The following is a 15,095-nucleotide window of genomic DNA, read 5'->3' on the forward strand; positions in this document are numbered from 1 at the left end:
AAATCATATTTTGCAGAAAAGAATTCAAGAAAAATAATTTTTGTTGATTAAGTTTCAGAAAAAGCAATTGATAGACATTATGTTGAAGATGTTTCAATTTATTGCATCACCTCATACATTCTGGACTTTTGATCATAGTCTGCACTTTCATTAAAGACCATTTTGAGGGGAAATGTTAAAATAACTCATCTGGAAAAAGTGTATGTGGTAGAACTTGAGCTACTTTGAGAGTAATGAAAAAGCACACTGATTTTGTCAGACCTGAGTACAGATAAATCTTAAGAAGATAAGATCCATTTGTCACAAGGCAGGAATTACTGCACACATGCTGTGTTGTGTAGGCATAAGGTGCACCCTTGTACATTCTGAGGCTGTCTGCAGATAGACTGGCTGGGGATCAGTGGCTGTTACTGTTAAAACAATGTTTGAAAGCTGTTCTCTATAATCCTGTGTTTTCAATTATAATCTATCTTTGTCAAATGACCAAAAATGATTTATAAAAGCCATAGGGGGGAGGGGTTGGTTGTGGGTTTCTATTTTTGTTTGGTTGTTTGTTGTAGGGTTTTTTTTTTCCTTCTACTAAGGTTGGAGGTTATCTGGCAAGTATATATGCAGTCTATTGAGGTGAATCTTCTCTGGTTTAAATGGGACTTTGATTTGAAGCTTTAGAGGCTCACTAAGGGGCAGTGATGAAAACAAAATGGTGGCCCTTACTCAGACAAGACAGCTTTTTTGTGTTCTATTGGGGTGGTTTTCCTTTATTTTTGTAGGAGTGAGGAAAGGAAAACATGCCCTGTGTGGGAAGATCCTTTGCTACCTTCTGCTTTCAAAACCAGATGCTTCTTCAGCTGAAAAAAAGCTAAAGAAAAGACTCCCTCATATCTCCCAGTATTCATTGCCAATTTCAAAATACCCAACAAAGGAGGCTGTTCTTGAATTTCTGTGTCACATTCTGAAAAGTTCTCTGAGGATTTGTTCCTTCTGACAAGGGAACCTCTGTGAGAGAACAGTAAAACATACAAGGCATTTGAAGAAAATCACACTAATTGAACAGGATGGTTTTAAAGCAAATCCCACTAATTGAGCAAACTGACTCTTAAGGCAGATTCTTCTCTAATTCACAAGAAAACAGTGAATGCTTTTAGTGGTTAAGGGTATTTTTTTAAACTAATTTTTGGTAAAGGCATGAGGTAAATACTCTACAGCAGTATTGAGTATGGATTTCCTTGGAGTTTTCTGCTGTATGTTTTGAATGTTGGAGTTTCCTTACCTATTTGTAATAGACAGACCTGAAACTCATGAATTAAGTTCTTGTTAAGTGGACAGTTTCAGTTTCAATTCTGAATTTTCTTTTAAATCTTTTTCTAGACCTTGGTGTCTCTTTCTGCCAAGATACAGCCATTAGTTGTCTCTTCAGTTCCCATTCCAGAAGGAAGTTCTTTCAGCTTATTGGAGGGTGAAGTTTCATGCTTCTTTAAGAGAATGAATACTTCCCAAATGCTCCCCGAAAAAAAAAAAAAAAAACAAACAAGGTGTAATTTTAAGAAAGTAGAATTTTATTTAGAAAAAAAAAAAAGTTAAAAAAGAGACATTTTTGTAATAAAGGATAGCTAGAAGTCTAAAGGAAGCTGTAGCACTTTGTGGGTTACCTTTCTAGAATATTTATGTAACAAGTTTTTAGAGGTCCAGAGAGAAAACTAGTTTACTGCTTTTCTTACAGGCTAAAAGAAGAAAAGCTACTAATGCAGCAAATTCTGTATCCCTCCAGTTAAAAATGCTTATCCTACACTGAACTTCAAAAATAGCTCAAGGCTGTGAAGAATGGTGTGGGTTGTTTGGTCTGTCAGTCAAATCCTTTCCAGCAAGTGTCCCACTTCTTCCTTCTCAAATAGAATGGTTAGGAAAAGAGCATGTGCCTCAATCTGTGAATAATTTCAACTCCCTCTATTATAGGCAGCAAAATTTATGTTCATTTAAATGGAGTGAATAAATACACTGAGAATTTTCAAATTATTTATTATAGTAATTGTTTTTATTCTAGCAATAAAAGTCACGAAGGGGATAAATTCATTGCAGCTCCTCCTTCTTCACCTTTGAAGAAACAGGAATTGGAGAATTTAAGGCAAGTAAATAATATAAAATATCCACCATTAAATAAACCTCTTCTATAAATGTGACTCCTAGGGGTTTTTTGTACGTACCTGCAATGTTGAATTGCAGCTGGTAATCTTTTTTTCAAATGTGTGTGCTTCCTTTCTTCTGGACTTTGAATCTGAACAAATAGAAACCCTCCAGAATTTCAGCTTAGGTAGATCAGTCTGTTTGATACCAGTATTGTAAGTTTAGCATTATATATTGGGCAAAACTGAGAATATCAAGTCCTGTAAGGACAAATCTAAAACAGAATGGCTATTGACACTGGTGGAAGGGGATGGAAATTACTGTAAGTACCTTTCCCTTTAAAGCCACAATAAGACTAGGTTGGAATTTAGTCCCCATATTATATGCTTGTTGGATGTGGAAAAAATGAAAGTGGAAATCAGTGTAGCTGTTTTTACATATGAGAATGGTGTTCCTTTCAGCAGGAATAAATCCATAGTTTGTATAAAATAGAAAGCAAAAATGCCTCTGTCCGGGCCCTTTGCTTTCTCACAATGGAGAAACAGGTAGAATTTCACTGTAGATTTCTTATGTGTTCTCAAAGATCCTTAAACTGTGTGTTCAGGAGTCTGAGTGTTCTCATAGAATAACTCATGTGTGTAAATAAGTATCATATTATCTGGAGCCTCTTTACTTTTCCCCAACAAGATTACCATTTACTGGCAATGTTAATTATTTCAGGTGACTTCCAGCCTGTTCAAAATCTCTTATTATAAAGCTTGCACCTGTTTTCAACAAAGAAATCTGTTTTAAGTTTGCATTATGGACAAACCATACAGTAATTTCCCACTTGAACTCTTAGGTAAACATTCTATTTTAGCCTAACCCCAGGTAACCTATGTTTTATAATGACCAGCTTAACCTTTCCCTTGCTCCACTACATGTAGCAAATCTTCTTGTACTCATTTAAAAGCACTTCAGGAGGAATCTGTGAGGTGACTTTGATTATTTATTCTGAAGTGGTACAAGAGCATGCTACTTGAAAATAGAATGTGCTGGATTAAAACAGTAATGTGGGTTGCTTGTGGGTTTTTTTCTCCTCCTGACTGTTGAAAATGTGGCTGCCACATGTCAAAATTACATGGTGTCATTCTGTGATTTTTTTTTTTTTTTTTTTAATATGTAGTCTTATCTTTCACAATCAGCTGTTGATATTTACTGATGAAATCTGACAACATGTCAAAAAAAACTTAGCAGATCAGCAAGAATTGAGCTGCTTCTGGGAAATAACTTCATATAAGGAAAGGGAAAGCACTAATATATATTTTTTTTTTCACTACCTGCTTTGGTTTAATCTAGAGGACTACACATTTCTAGAAAACTGTTTTTAAGCTTCCAGAGATGTGATTAGCAAAATATGCTACACTCAAATAGTAGTCTTGTATATTTATATTGTAAATAGTAAATTCCTGTAGCCTTGCTCACTAAGGAACTAAGTGAGAAAACTGAAATTCTTGTTGAGTTGGAAAAAATGAAGGAAAAAAAATCCTGGATGTTGTCAAGAATTATCCTAAGGAAGTTATATGTTTAGTTTTTTCCTGGAAAGTTACTGAATTGGAAAACTTCTATTGCTTCTAGAACTGGAAAGGGACTGTGATTGCTTTTTTCATATGATTTTCTACAGTTGTGCCTCCTTGTAAGAGTTCAAAATGCCTGACTTACCTTTGCCCCTGAACAGTTTTTAAAAGCTAAAAATATCTAGGAAAGGTTTACCTGTCCTATATATTGTTTGATTCTTCTGCACGGATTGGTTGAGTGGATTATTCTCCTAATTAGCAGTAATTCAATTGCAGGGTTTTAAAAGCAACAAGCAGAAGTCTGAGGATACCAGTCATTGCTAAGAATTTATGCATTGGAAGTAGAAACTCCAGATTTTTCTTCTGTGTTTCTCCTAAATTATTTTCCTCGCTTCTTCTCATCCTTGGACAAGCCAATTCCCCTCTCTGCTCTCAGGCAGTGGTATGTTCCACACACCACAGCCACCTAACTGTGTTTGGATACATCAAGAGAAAAGAAGTTCTGGTAGACCACAGTGCTACATTGGGAAAATTTTGTGAATTTTATTGGAGAAGTTGAGATGGACAGGCAACACTCCTTGTTGTAGTCTTTCTCCCTAGACTTATGTGAGAACCTTGATTTTCCCCATCCAAGCAGATAGAGAAAAAGGAATAATTTGATCATTTGTTTTCTCCACACTTACCCAGTTTTACCTCAGTTATTCAGTTAATCATTGAGTGGTCTGTTTGGCCCTGTCACAATACTAGAAGCTCACAGTGATTATCACCCATAGCTGTTTCACTCTCTTCTTCCTCACTCTTGGCCACTGTGTAGTTCTTCCCCCATCTCCCCTTTGCTGGTTTGCACATTTTGCATTCTGTATTTCTTAGTATTTTGTATTGTTTGCCTGTGTTGAAACATAAAAAGTAGATAGTTTGTACCCATTGTTTGGCTTAGCTATTTGAAATTGTTTCAGATTACTGATGTTCTCTTAATGGTTTAGAAATGTCATTTTTGGTACCTTCATACTAAGTTTTGAGGATTTGGATTTGCTCTGACTTGCCATTTCCCTGAGAAATAAGGCCAGTCAGATGTGGAGTTTGGGTTCCGTAAACTTACAGTCTGTGTGGGCTGACAAATCCTGTTGCCTAGACCTACACAAGAGGCTGTTTGACATAATCTGGCAGTTTAAAAAAACATTTTTCTTTTTCCTAGTGCAAAGGCAGTTTTATTTAGGGCATGTGGAGGCTCGGTGATGCTGGAAGTCTGCCGTGCTCAAAGGCGACCTGTGGAGTTCTGTCAGAATCCTGACCGGGGTGAAAAACTAGTTTGTCTTTTCCCTTGTGGTGCAATTCTTCTGCTCCGGTTGGCTGTCAGCTCTCCTGAGCGTTTGGTTCAGCCAGCTCAACAATGGATCCAACTGCAAGAACGCAACTGCAGGGGAGGAAACCTGAATATTTGCCTCCTTAGATGGCTGTTGATGAAGGCTTTTGCCAGCTCTTACGTGGCCCAAACCATGACTAGCGCTTATAGCAGAGGAGTAGGTTTCATCCTGTTGTGTGATTGGGGCATGTGTTGTGTTTGAATTTACACGTGCAGAAATAAAAACAGGCTTTAAAAAAGTTGTGGGAAATGTAAGACACATTGATGGGAAGGGCAGTAACAACCAACTCTGCAGGCCCTGGCTTGTCTAAGGGTATTTTGCTGGTGACACTCGGCATCTCTGCTGATTTTAAAGCTGTACTTCCTCAAGGCAGAGACAAAAAGAGGTTAGTTAGAAGCAGGCTGTTATTGCAGAGATTTTGTTTTCCCATTCCATCCCACTCCCCAGTCACAACCTTTCAGAAATATTTTAGGTTTGGGATTTGAGCTGGGGAAGCTTTCCTCTCCTTCTCTCAAGCTTTTGTATGTGTTCAGATTTGATGTGACATCTGGGCACAGTGGAGAGGAAGTGGGGGGTAGGGGGAAACACTGGAGAAGTTTCTTATCCTGCTTACGCATAATTAAGGAGCATGCCTCCTGGGAAAGGGGAATAAAGGCACCCCAGGCCCTGCCATGAATTACATGACTTACTGCTGGACCAAAAGCAGGCTTGACAGTTGCCAGAAGGTTGGCGCAATAATAGCCCGCCTACCAGCGGGAGAGCCGGCGGCTCTCCTCCCATCGCTCCCAACGTGGGACCCTGCTCAGAGCATCCACTTGTCCTCCCGGAGGAGAACAGAGTCCTGCTCACAGCAGGGCGTCGTGGGCAGTGCTTGTGCCCTGAGGACAAGGCAGCCTGCACTGAATGATGTTTCACCAAGTGGAAAATATCCCCAAGAAGCGTGTTTGGAGAGGGGGGCAGTTATTACAAAGTGTGAAGCTTGGCCTAATGATGGCGTCCTGATGTGGGGTTATTGTTTGAAGATGGAAAATGTGAGTAGTTCAGATTTCATTAAATGAACTGCCAGAGATTTTCTGGTTTTGGAAAGATAAGCACGTCTGTGATGGCAACAAAATGCCATGGATCAGTCAGTCTTTGCACTGGGTTACAGCCCTCAATTGAACACAAAACTGGAAATGCCAAATTCTCCAATGTTTGTCTCCCTATGTGCAGGCATTGTACAGTAGAAGAGTGAAATGTGCTACAGCTTAATTGATAGCTACTGTGTGTCTTATAGCAATCTAGAAATCTTCTCTGCAACAGAAGGTGAGGGCAGAGGGGTACAGATTAGAGTCCGAGGCAAGACCAGTAACAAGAGTGTGAGAAAGGGAAAATGTCCGTGAGAAAATGACACATGGTGAAGTTCATCCTTTTTTATTTATGATGAAAACTACAAAATCTTACTGAGCATACCATGGCGATTCTTGGTTTATATTGGTTGTTCAATTGAGCCCATAAATAATGAAAACTAACTCTTTTACTTCCTAGATAGATGGGAAGTCATTACTGAAAGTTTGATTTATTTCTTTAGCAGTAAATAGGAAAGAAAATTTAACAGGTGTATTTGGAATCACGGAATTCTTCATTTAACATATTGGTTCTCTCCCCCTCCCCTCTTTTTTGGTCTGTTTCCTTCCAGGTGCTCGATCCTGGCGTGTAGTGCTTACGTGGCTCTGGCTTTGGGGGATAACCTTATGGCATTGAATCATGCAGATAAACTTCTGCAGCAACCAAAGCTCTCAGGGTCTCTTAAGTAAGTCTGATGGGATAATTTCTTCTTTCTCAGCCCTGTTTTTTTGCTGAAGATTTCTGAGTTGAAGCTTCCAATGTCTGTAGTTGCTTGCCAAATCTGTGTTTGATGCAAAGAATTGCTTGGCCTGCTCCTGTTCTTGTTGGAGCCCTGACTATATGTCCATTGACACACAGGAACATGAATTCCTTCCTTTGTGTATGAATTCCACACAATTTGGAATCAATCGCTGCTTTTGTCACTGTTTCTGCAGCTCTGGGTCCCATGCAGCAGCAGGACCATCAGGTCTCTGTCATGATTCACTGTGGGTTTGCCCATGCTTGGCACAGCACAAGGGGCAGGGATGTGCAGCTGTGGGTAGCTAACAGCCCAAACCCAGGCAGCTGAAAGGTTTCTTATGAAACTACAGCCTCAGAGGAGAAGGTTTGCTCAGTCACTCAGGGTAACAGATCCTGTGTGTGCAGGACCATCACTTCACCTGCTACTGCTGCTTATGTAGGTTCCAGTCTTCAGTTTCTCTTGTTCACTTCTCATTTGGTACTGTATTTTTTGGAAGAATATTCAAAGTGCATTCTTTTTCTACCCACCAATTCTCATACAGCTGTACAGATTCAAAAAAGTCCTATATTTCTGACACTGTGCATTTATGCACAGGATAAAGTATAGCAGAGGTTTTTACACTGGTAATGTTTTTCAGAACTGGTAATGTACTTGTGGAAGGCAAGGTAGCTCGTACTTATTTTTATATGCTGACACCATGCTCTAAACTGGTTCATGCCAATTAAATTCTTTGGCTCCTGTTTTTCACAGTACTGCAGGAGCTCATCCTTTCACACAGTCATTGTATTAGCAAGATCTTTGAGGAGTTTGCAAGGTAACACTTAATTTTGTGTTACTGTTATGTGATGAAGGAAATGCTAAATAACAGTCTTTTGCAAAGACAAGGAGGTGTCTCTCTTGGTCCCAGGAAAATAGGTGCTTTATTTTTATTAAATGTAAAATAATGTAACTTTAAATTGTAAATATATCCATATTCTGGGGTGACTTTTATAATTCTCTGAATAAAGCCCCACCAAAGTACTTTCTCTGTGGAATGGATGTGCATGGATGAATTGTCAGTATTCAGGTGGGAATTTTTTTTATAACTTTGGTACCTAAAAGCAGAACTGGGTATTATGACAATACCTTATGAGAAAGTTAACTTCCCTGCAAGTGTTCCCAGTAATAGTTCCCATGTGCTCACATTAAAAACTACATTGTTTGTCTCACATAACAAACTGTGGGGATTGCTGTGCTGACATTTGTACCCTTGACCCTTTGGTATTGTAGGTTTCTCGGGCATTTGTATGCAGCAGAAGCTCTCATCTCTCTAGACAGAATATCTGATGCCATCACTCACTTGAACCCCGAGAATGTCACTGATGTTTCCCTTGGGATCTCTTCAAATGAGCAGGATCAAGGTTAATGCATCCCCACTTCATTATAACTGGTTATGCTTTCAACTGCCTTCCTGCTGTAACTTTGTAGACACAAATATAGTGATGATTAAGACATTTTGTTTTAAGACCTGTAGGTTATTGCAGGGTGGGGGTGGTTGTAGTTTGTGTTTGTGTTGTTGTTTGTGTTTTCCTGGCTTTGTGTTTGGTGTGTCTTTTCCTTGTTTGTCATTCCTATGAGGTGGTTAATTCTGTATCATTAATTTGACTGTATATTGTAGTATTTTGGCTTGTTTGAAGGAAGCTTTTGAAAGCTGCTTTTGCTAAATGTGCTGTTATGGTTAAGTTTGGGTTTTATACCATCTCTTCCAGATTTTTGGTCTTTAAACCAGGCTTTGTCATACCACTGGAGTCTACTTTAGTGAGGTATAGTTCTGAAGAGAACTTAGTTAATCTGAATCTTGGTCTTCTTGTTGGGAGTGTGTATTCTGTAAGAGACAAGTACTTCAGAACCATCTGTATGATGAAGTCTACAGCAGCTCTGATTCCAGTGACATGCTTGCAGCTTAAACTTCACTGTACTCATATGCAAATCTAAAAGCACAACACTGAAGATAGGATGTCTAAAATTACATAAACTCCTGAGCAACCCAATCTGATTTCCCTCTTTAATGTCAGACTGTGAGGAAAGCAGAAAATTTGTATCTTTGTATTATTTTTGTAATAACCTTTTAAAAAGGTCATGGAACATGATGGGTTTGTGTTTGTTTTTGTTTTTTTTTTCTTTTCAGGGTCCGACAAAGGAGAGAATGAGGCAATGGAATCTTGTAAGTACCAGCCACTGTATTCAGCAGAGTACAAGAACTTACTTGGCCAGCTGGAATAAAAGTGTAAGAAAAACAAGAATTTTATTTTTTTTTCAATTGCAGCTGGCAAGCAGACACCACAGTGTTACCCCAGTTCAGTCACGTCTGCACGAACAATGATGTTATTTAACCTTGGAAGTGCTTACTGCTTGAGGAGCGAGTATGACAAAGCTCGAAAGTGTCTTCATCAGGTATGAAAAACAAATCTCAAGGCAGCTTTGGGGACAAATGTGCTTCCTTCAAAGTGCCATTCAGACCACAGGAACTGAACTGGTGATTTCGCAGCCCAGGCTTATTTGCAGACCCTGCTGAGATGGTGGCTTTCTTCTGTCTTTGTGAACCAGTCTCTATTGGAAACAATTAATTCCAAATTCCTTCCTTGTGTAAAATGTTCAGTACCACTATAAGGCAGCATTTTATTTTCCTTAGGTCCTATCAGAACAGTGAAAGATGGCTGAGAAGCCTTTTCATGATTTCTAAATTTACTTGTTCGGGGTTTTTTGTGGTCCTTTTAATGGTCTAGTAGGAATTGTTATAATTCAGAGAAGGTTTTTCTCCCTAGTTATTTAATAACTCACCATCAAAACTATTATCTTTAGGGCTGTGAGAACAATCTGCAGTTCTTCTGGAGGTATGCTCCTTGTCTGCCTCTTGTCCCAAGAATTCTCAAGTAGTGCTTTTGAAATACTGTCTCCACTTAGCCTGTGTCACATCACTTGGTCTTTCTCGTGGCTGGGACCCATCTCTTTCAGTCATGATGTTTCTCTTTTTGCAGCCACTTCTGTCTGTCAGGAAGACTGCTTGGATGCATTGTTGAGCTACAAACTGAAACAGTAGCTTCCAAATTACTTCAGTAGTTGTGTATGCAAACAGATTCCCATGAGATCCCATGAGGCTCTCAGCTACTTAAGGCTGTTGTCTGGCTCTTTTTCCTCCTGAGGCTTCTTATGATGGGGCAGGTGTCTGTGCTTGGGCTGTGTAACACCTGTGTAAAACCCAAAGGAATGCAAGGCCACCCATGGATGTAAAATACTGTGGGGCTCTGCATCTACAATAAATTCATTGACTTAATAGCTGAAAAATGGTTGTATATGGAAAGCTAATGAACAATCCTTATTAACTTTGTATTATGAATGTTGGAGCAGTAGAGGTTACTTTCTTCACCTGTCACCTCACCAGGAAACCAGACTAGGCTGGCCCAAGAAATACAGACATAAGCACACAGCAGATGGTCTTGCTAATTAGTGAGAAACAGTCTTGCTATGTAGATAATCTTGCAGTCTCTCCTTGCATGCTTAAACCTATGGAGTGCATGAGTCTGAAAAAATCTGCTCTTAGTTGATGAATTGTTATTTAGTTTTGTTACCTAAGATGGTGCTAGCAATCTTGTCAAGAGGCACTTTCTTTGTGCTGGATCTTTCTGTTAAGCACTTTTTCCCTTCACTCCTTTTTCAATAAGGCTGCTTCACTGATCCACCCCAAAGAGATCCCTCCAGAGGCCATCCTGCTGGCTGTGTATCTTGAGCTGCAGAACGGTGAGTCTGTCGACCTAAATTATCCCAGCTTTGGGATACAAAGGGAGGAGGGCACTTGTCATCATTCTTACTCTATACAGATAGTAATGCCAGTATTTTGAACAATACCCTTTACAATGCCTGTGTTTTGCACTGCTTTGGATCCATGTATGTGCACCTTCCCTTCCACAGTTTATTGCCATCCTGTTCTTACACACTCCAGACCTCCTGAGCATTAAATTCCTGAGCTGAAGTTTTTATCTTAGTACAGAAGTCAGCAGCCTTGGATAGCATCAGTAAAACCCTTGATGAGGTTTATATTATAAAGAGGGTTTGAAAAGCTTTCTCCATTAAAACACTACTATAGTCCAAGTTTCCCAAAGCAGCTGTGTCAACTATGGCAGCATACTCTGTAGCAAGTATGGCAGCAAAGCTTGTAATACTGATAACTTTCTCTTCCACAATGCTTTCTTTTCAAGGTTCACTTCATTTGTATGAGGGGAAAGCTCTACATAATGGGAAACTGGAAAGCTTGCACTTGAATTCTTCAGTGTGAGCAGACTGGTGCAGCTGGTGCTTGAAGCTGTCATGGTTGCAGACCTGTGTCCCTTGGGGGGCACTTCAAGTGTTGTGAAATGTTGTGTGTGCCTTTTCACCTTCAGTGATTGCAGGCAGGTAGAGGATTTGAGCATTGAGAATTCTGCAAAGCTTTTCTTAGAAACATCTTTGTAAGTTGGAATTTTGGAAACTTTTATTCTGCAACAAATATGTACAGACCAGAAGAGAGTAGAAAGTCAGATTTATGTCCCTCACCCTCTTCTAAGTATGTAATTAAAAGAAGCTGAAGACATTTTTTGTTCTATAAATGACAACACAATGGTGCATGTCTTCTGAAACTAAAACTTCTGGGAAAGAAAAGTATGAGGGAGAAATACTCTCCTCAGAAGTCAGTGTCTTTTCTCCTGTGATTCTACAAGTTTAATTCTTAACAAAGAGTAAGTTTTCCATGTATACTGATGGTTATTTGATGGACCATATATACAGCTGAAAAGCAAATTTTCTTCTTTTAAAAACATCTTATTCCTTTGGCATTTGCATTACCGTCTACAATGTCACTGTGTGAGACATTTTGTGTGTGATCTGGCACCTCATTGTGCAGCTGGGAGAGAGAAAAGGTGACTTTTGGGAAATTAGAAGGTGCTTTGGCATCTTCCAGCTCTGAAGTAAAAGCTTGATGTCTTCAGCTAAGAATAGGTGGACTCAATCAAAATTATTTTTTTCAAATTTCCTGTTGTCTATTGCTTTTCCTATCTGTGCAAGCATTTCATTGGAGAGGAAGGACTGTGCTGTACCTGGCCTGAGCCCAAGGCTGGCTCATCAGCTCTGTCCCTGAACAGTAATTCATATGTCATAAAATGGTGTTTTGGGTGTTTTAATTGAAACTTGTCTTGTAGGTAACACGCAGCTGGCACTGCAGATCATCAAGAGGAACCAGCTGCTCCCTTCTGTGAAAACACTCTCTGACATGAGGAAAAAGCCTGTTTTTCAGCCAGTCCACTCGATCCAGCCCATTCAGATGCCAGCTTTCACCACTGTTCAAAGGAAGTGAGGTTGTGCTTTAACCTGCTGCTGCCCTGATAATGGGGGCTTGGGATTTTGTATATTTTTTTAACCTAGGGCACCTGAATACCCCAATTGCTGGAGTGTGTTTGTTTATGTAAATTTTTAATAAAAGATGTAAACCAAAAGACTTGTTTGTAAAGGTTATTTCATGAATGGTGCTGGTACCTGCTTTGAATGGGAGTGGCAGTTTATTTACAAAAAGAAAAAAGGTTATCCATGTGTAATTCAGCTCTTTTTGAAGAGAACAGAGGGGAGTGCAGTGAGTAGAGAGAACCATTTACCTGAACTAAAGTCCTGCTGAAAGAGCAGTTGAGCTGTTGTATTGGTTGCTGTTTTGACATATATGAGCCCATGCTCTTTCTCAGCAAAGGGGAACCTGTTGTTGTTGGCTTTTTGTGTGTGTGTGTTTGGTTGGGTTTTTTTTTTTCCTCTCACTGATTTTCCTTTGCAGCAAGGTGTAATGGTGCAGGTACAGAGGAAGCATGGGCCTGGCAATAAGAAAAAGATTGGGTTTGGGGTGGATTTTTGCAGGGTGCTGTTTGGTTGGCCTTTTTTGCAGGGGGGTGGGTTGGGGGTTTTTTTGGGAGGTTCTGGCCGTTTTTTAATCTAGTTTTCAATGTAGAGGAATACCTCTCTCTTTAAAAAAATTAAAATTTGTCTTTTACTCAAAGGAAGATGGCAGCATAATCAAGGACCCTCGTAACTTTGAGCACGGGAGGGGAGGAGCCATCCTGCCTTGAGACCTAATGCAGGCATAAGGTAATTGGAGCTCAGCAAGGAGCCCAGCACTCCTCTCCAGTCCCTCCAGGGCTGTTTTGTGCCATTGCAGCTGTCCTGATAATCTCCAGGGTAGAGCTGAGCTACCGCCTTATCTCCCTGTGCTGCTGGCATTGTACTTTGCCTCCAGCCAGCACCAAGGTCACTTTTCCAAGCAGCACCTTGCATTCGTGGCCTGCCACTTGTGCTCTCAGCAATGCAAGTGTGAGGGAATGCAGATGTGTCCAGCAGAGGAAGGCAGCAGGAGAAGAAACAGAACAGCAAGTGTATTAAATGATGTGCAAGTTGTGGGATGAGCACAGGTGTGTCACCAGCAGGAAGCAGGACAGCAGCAAACTTGAGACCTGCTACCTGCTCTAGTGTCAGATACCTGCCTGCCCTGCTTTTCTATCCTTTCAGAGTAAAACCCAGTGGCTGCCTTTTTCATCAACTTTTCTATCATCGCAGGAGCTGCACTGCACCCTTGCCCTCAGGAAGGGGCAAAACAGTTTAGAAACACTAGGAATAAAAAAAAGTGTCAGAAAAAATTAGGTAGTGATCACCTTTCTGAAAGAAGGAAGAAAGGGAGCTGATACATCCTTTACGTCAGAGTAGATTGACTGATTAAATACAAAAAGGTTCAAGATGCTCCCTGTGTGGTCCCGGGCCCTGAATAGAGAAGATTCTTCCCCGCCCCCCCAGGAATGCGGGGCATTCACATGCAAAAGATGCTCTGGCCGTGCCCGGGCTCGGTGAAGGATGCAGTTGTTTCCCAGATAAGGCGCATCTTATCGCAGCCGCCTTTGCCCAGCTCCCCCTGCTCCCGTGCCCCGAGGCGGCTCAGCCCCACCGCAGCTGCCGCTGCCCGCGGCACTGCCTCGCACACGGCCAGGATTGGATGGATGGATGGATGGATGGATGGACGGATGGGAGATGATCACGGCTTTCAACTCTCATCGTTTAACAGAAAGGAAAAAATAGATATCAAAACCACAAGAACAACGCAGCCAAGAACCTGGCTTGTCCCATCAATCCTTTTCCCTCAGTAGCTTTTAGTCTCTGGTAGGAAAGAAGTGAAGGCCATGCAAAGCAGCCCTTTGGTAGAAAAACAGGGAGCAGGAGCAGCCCAGGCTCAGCAGTGGGTTAAGTCAGTAAAGCCAATAATGCTTAGCAGTTTGGTTTGGGCCACTTGCTGAAGGAAAGGGCACCTGTCCTTCTCCCCTCACTCTCCCCTTCCCTCCAGGACCTCCCCTGCAGCCAGGCACTGGCTCCTATTCCCACAACAGGAGAAAGAGGTGCATTTCCTTTTGCCCCACCACACACCACAAGCCTTGTCACTGCCTCAGGACTGTTCCTGCACCATGGCCAGTGCTGCTTCTCTTCTCAGAAACCTTTAGCTCTGCCCATGGCCTGGTGCAGGGACTGTACAGCACTCACTCAGCGGTGTCCTGAGCCAGCTCCTGGTGTTCAGGGAGCTTCTGCATTCCAGTTGTCTTCAGGAAGATGGCACAGAGGAGTCAAGGGAATAGAGTAACACAAGAAGCTGGACAAACTCACCTGGGCAGCCTTTGTCCCCTGCCTCCACAAGGCCTTCTCCCCCTCTCCCACTTGAAGTGATCTCTGTACTCCTGACATGTTGGCAGCTGCCCCAGCAGGAAGAAAACAATAGCCTGGTTAAGGATTTTGATGAATGGAACACAGCATCGTGCTGAGAGAGCTCTACAGTTGGACAGACCCAGAAGGCATCCCAGCTTGGAAAAGTTAAAGCAGACAGCACTTACTTCCAGAGCCTGGAATCCACCTCCACTGCTACCCATGCTGGGAATTCAGTCAGAGGGTTTAATTCTCAAGCCTTACTTGAAGAGCATCTTCCTATGCTCACCATTTATTTTCAAACTTTTTTTAAGGTTGTGAGGAAAAGGGGCAGCTTTCCACTCACCCAACTTTTGTTGAGAGCCTGGCTTGTAAGATGCCAGAGAAACTTATTAAATTATTTGGTAGCTTTGTTTACACTGCCATGCAGAAGAACCATTCTTTCAGTGGCCAAGGTGAAGGAATGGAAACTTTGTT

General features: G+C 41.1%; 1 protein-coding gene across 1 annotated transcript in view; it reads left to right on the forward strand.

The window, feature by feature from the left end:
* CNOT10 (CCR4-NOT transcription complex subunit 10) overlaps positions 1-12,394 on the forward strand; it is a 31,426-nt gene extending 19,032 nt beyond the window's left edge. Inside the window, exons 13-19 of the mRNA XM_079301220.1 lie at positions 2,042-2,122; positions 6,720-6,833; positions 8,160-8,290; positions 9,058-9,093; positions 9,196-9,323; positions 10,592-10,667; positions 12,101-12,394. Of these exons, the coding sequence (XP_079157346.1) occupies positions 2,042-2,122; positions 6,720-6,833; positions 8,160-8,290; positions 9,058-9,093; positions 9,196-9,323; positions 10,592-10,667; positions 12,101-12,255 (721 nt within the window). The 3' untranslated portion in view covers positions 12,256-12,394. The remainder of the gene's footprint in view (positions 1-2,041; positions 2,123-6,719; positions 6,834-8,159; positions 8,291-9,057; positions 9,094-9,195; positions 9,324-10,591; positions 10,668-12,100) is intronic.
* The last annotated feature ends 2,701 nt before the right edge of the window (positions 12,395-15,095 follow it).

This window comes from Erithacus rubecula (genome assembly GCF_903797595.1).
Source record: "Erithacus rubecula genome assembly, chromosome: 3".
In the NCBI taxonomy this organism is placed as follows: Eukaryota; Metazoa; Chordata; class Aves; order Passeriformes; family Muscicapidae; genus Erithacus; species Erithacus rubecula.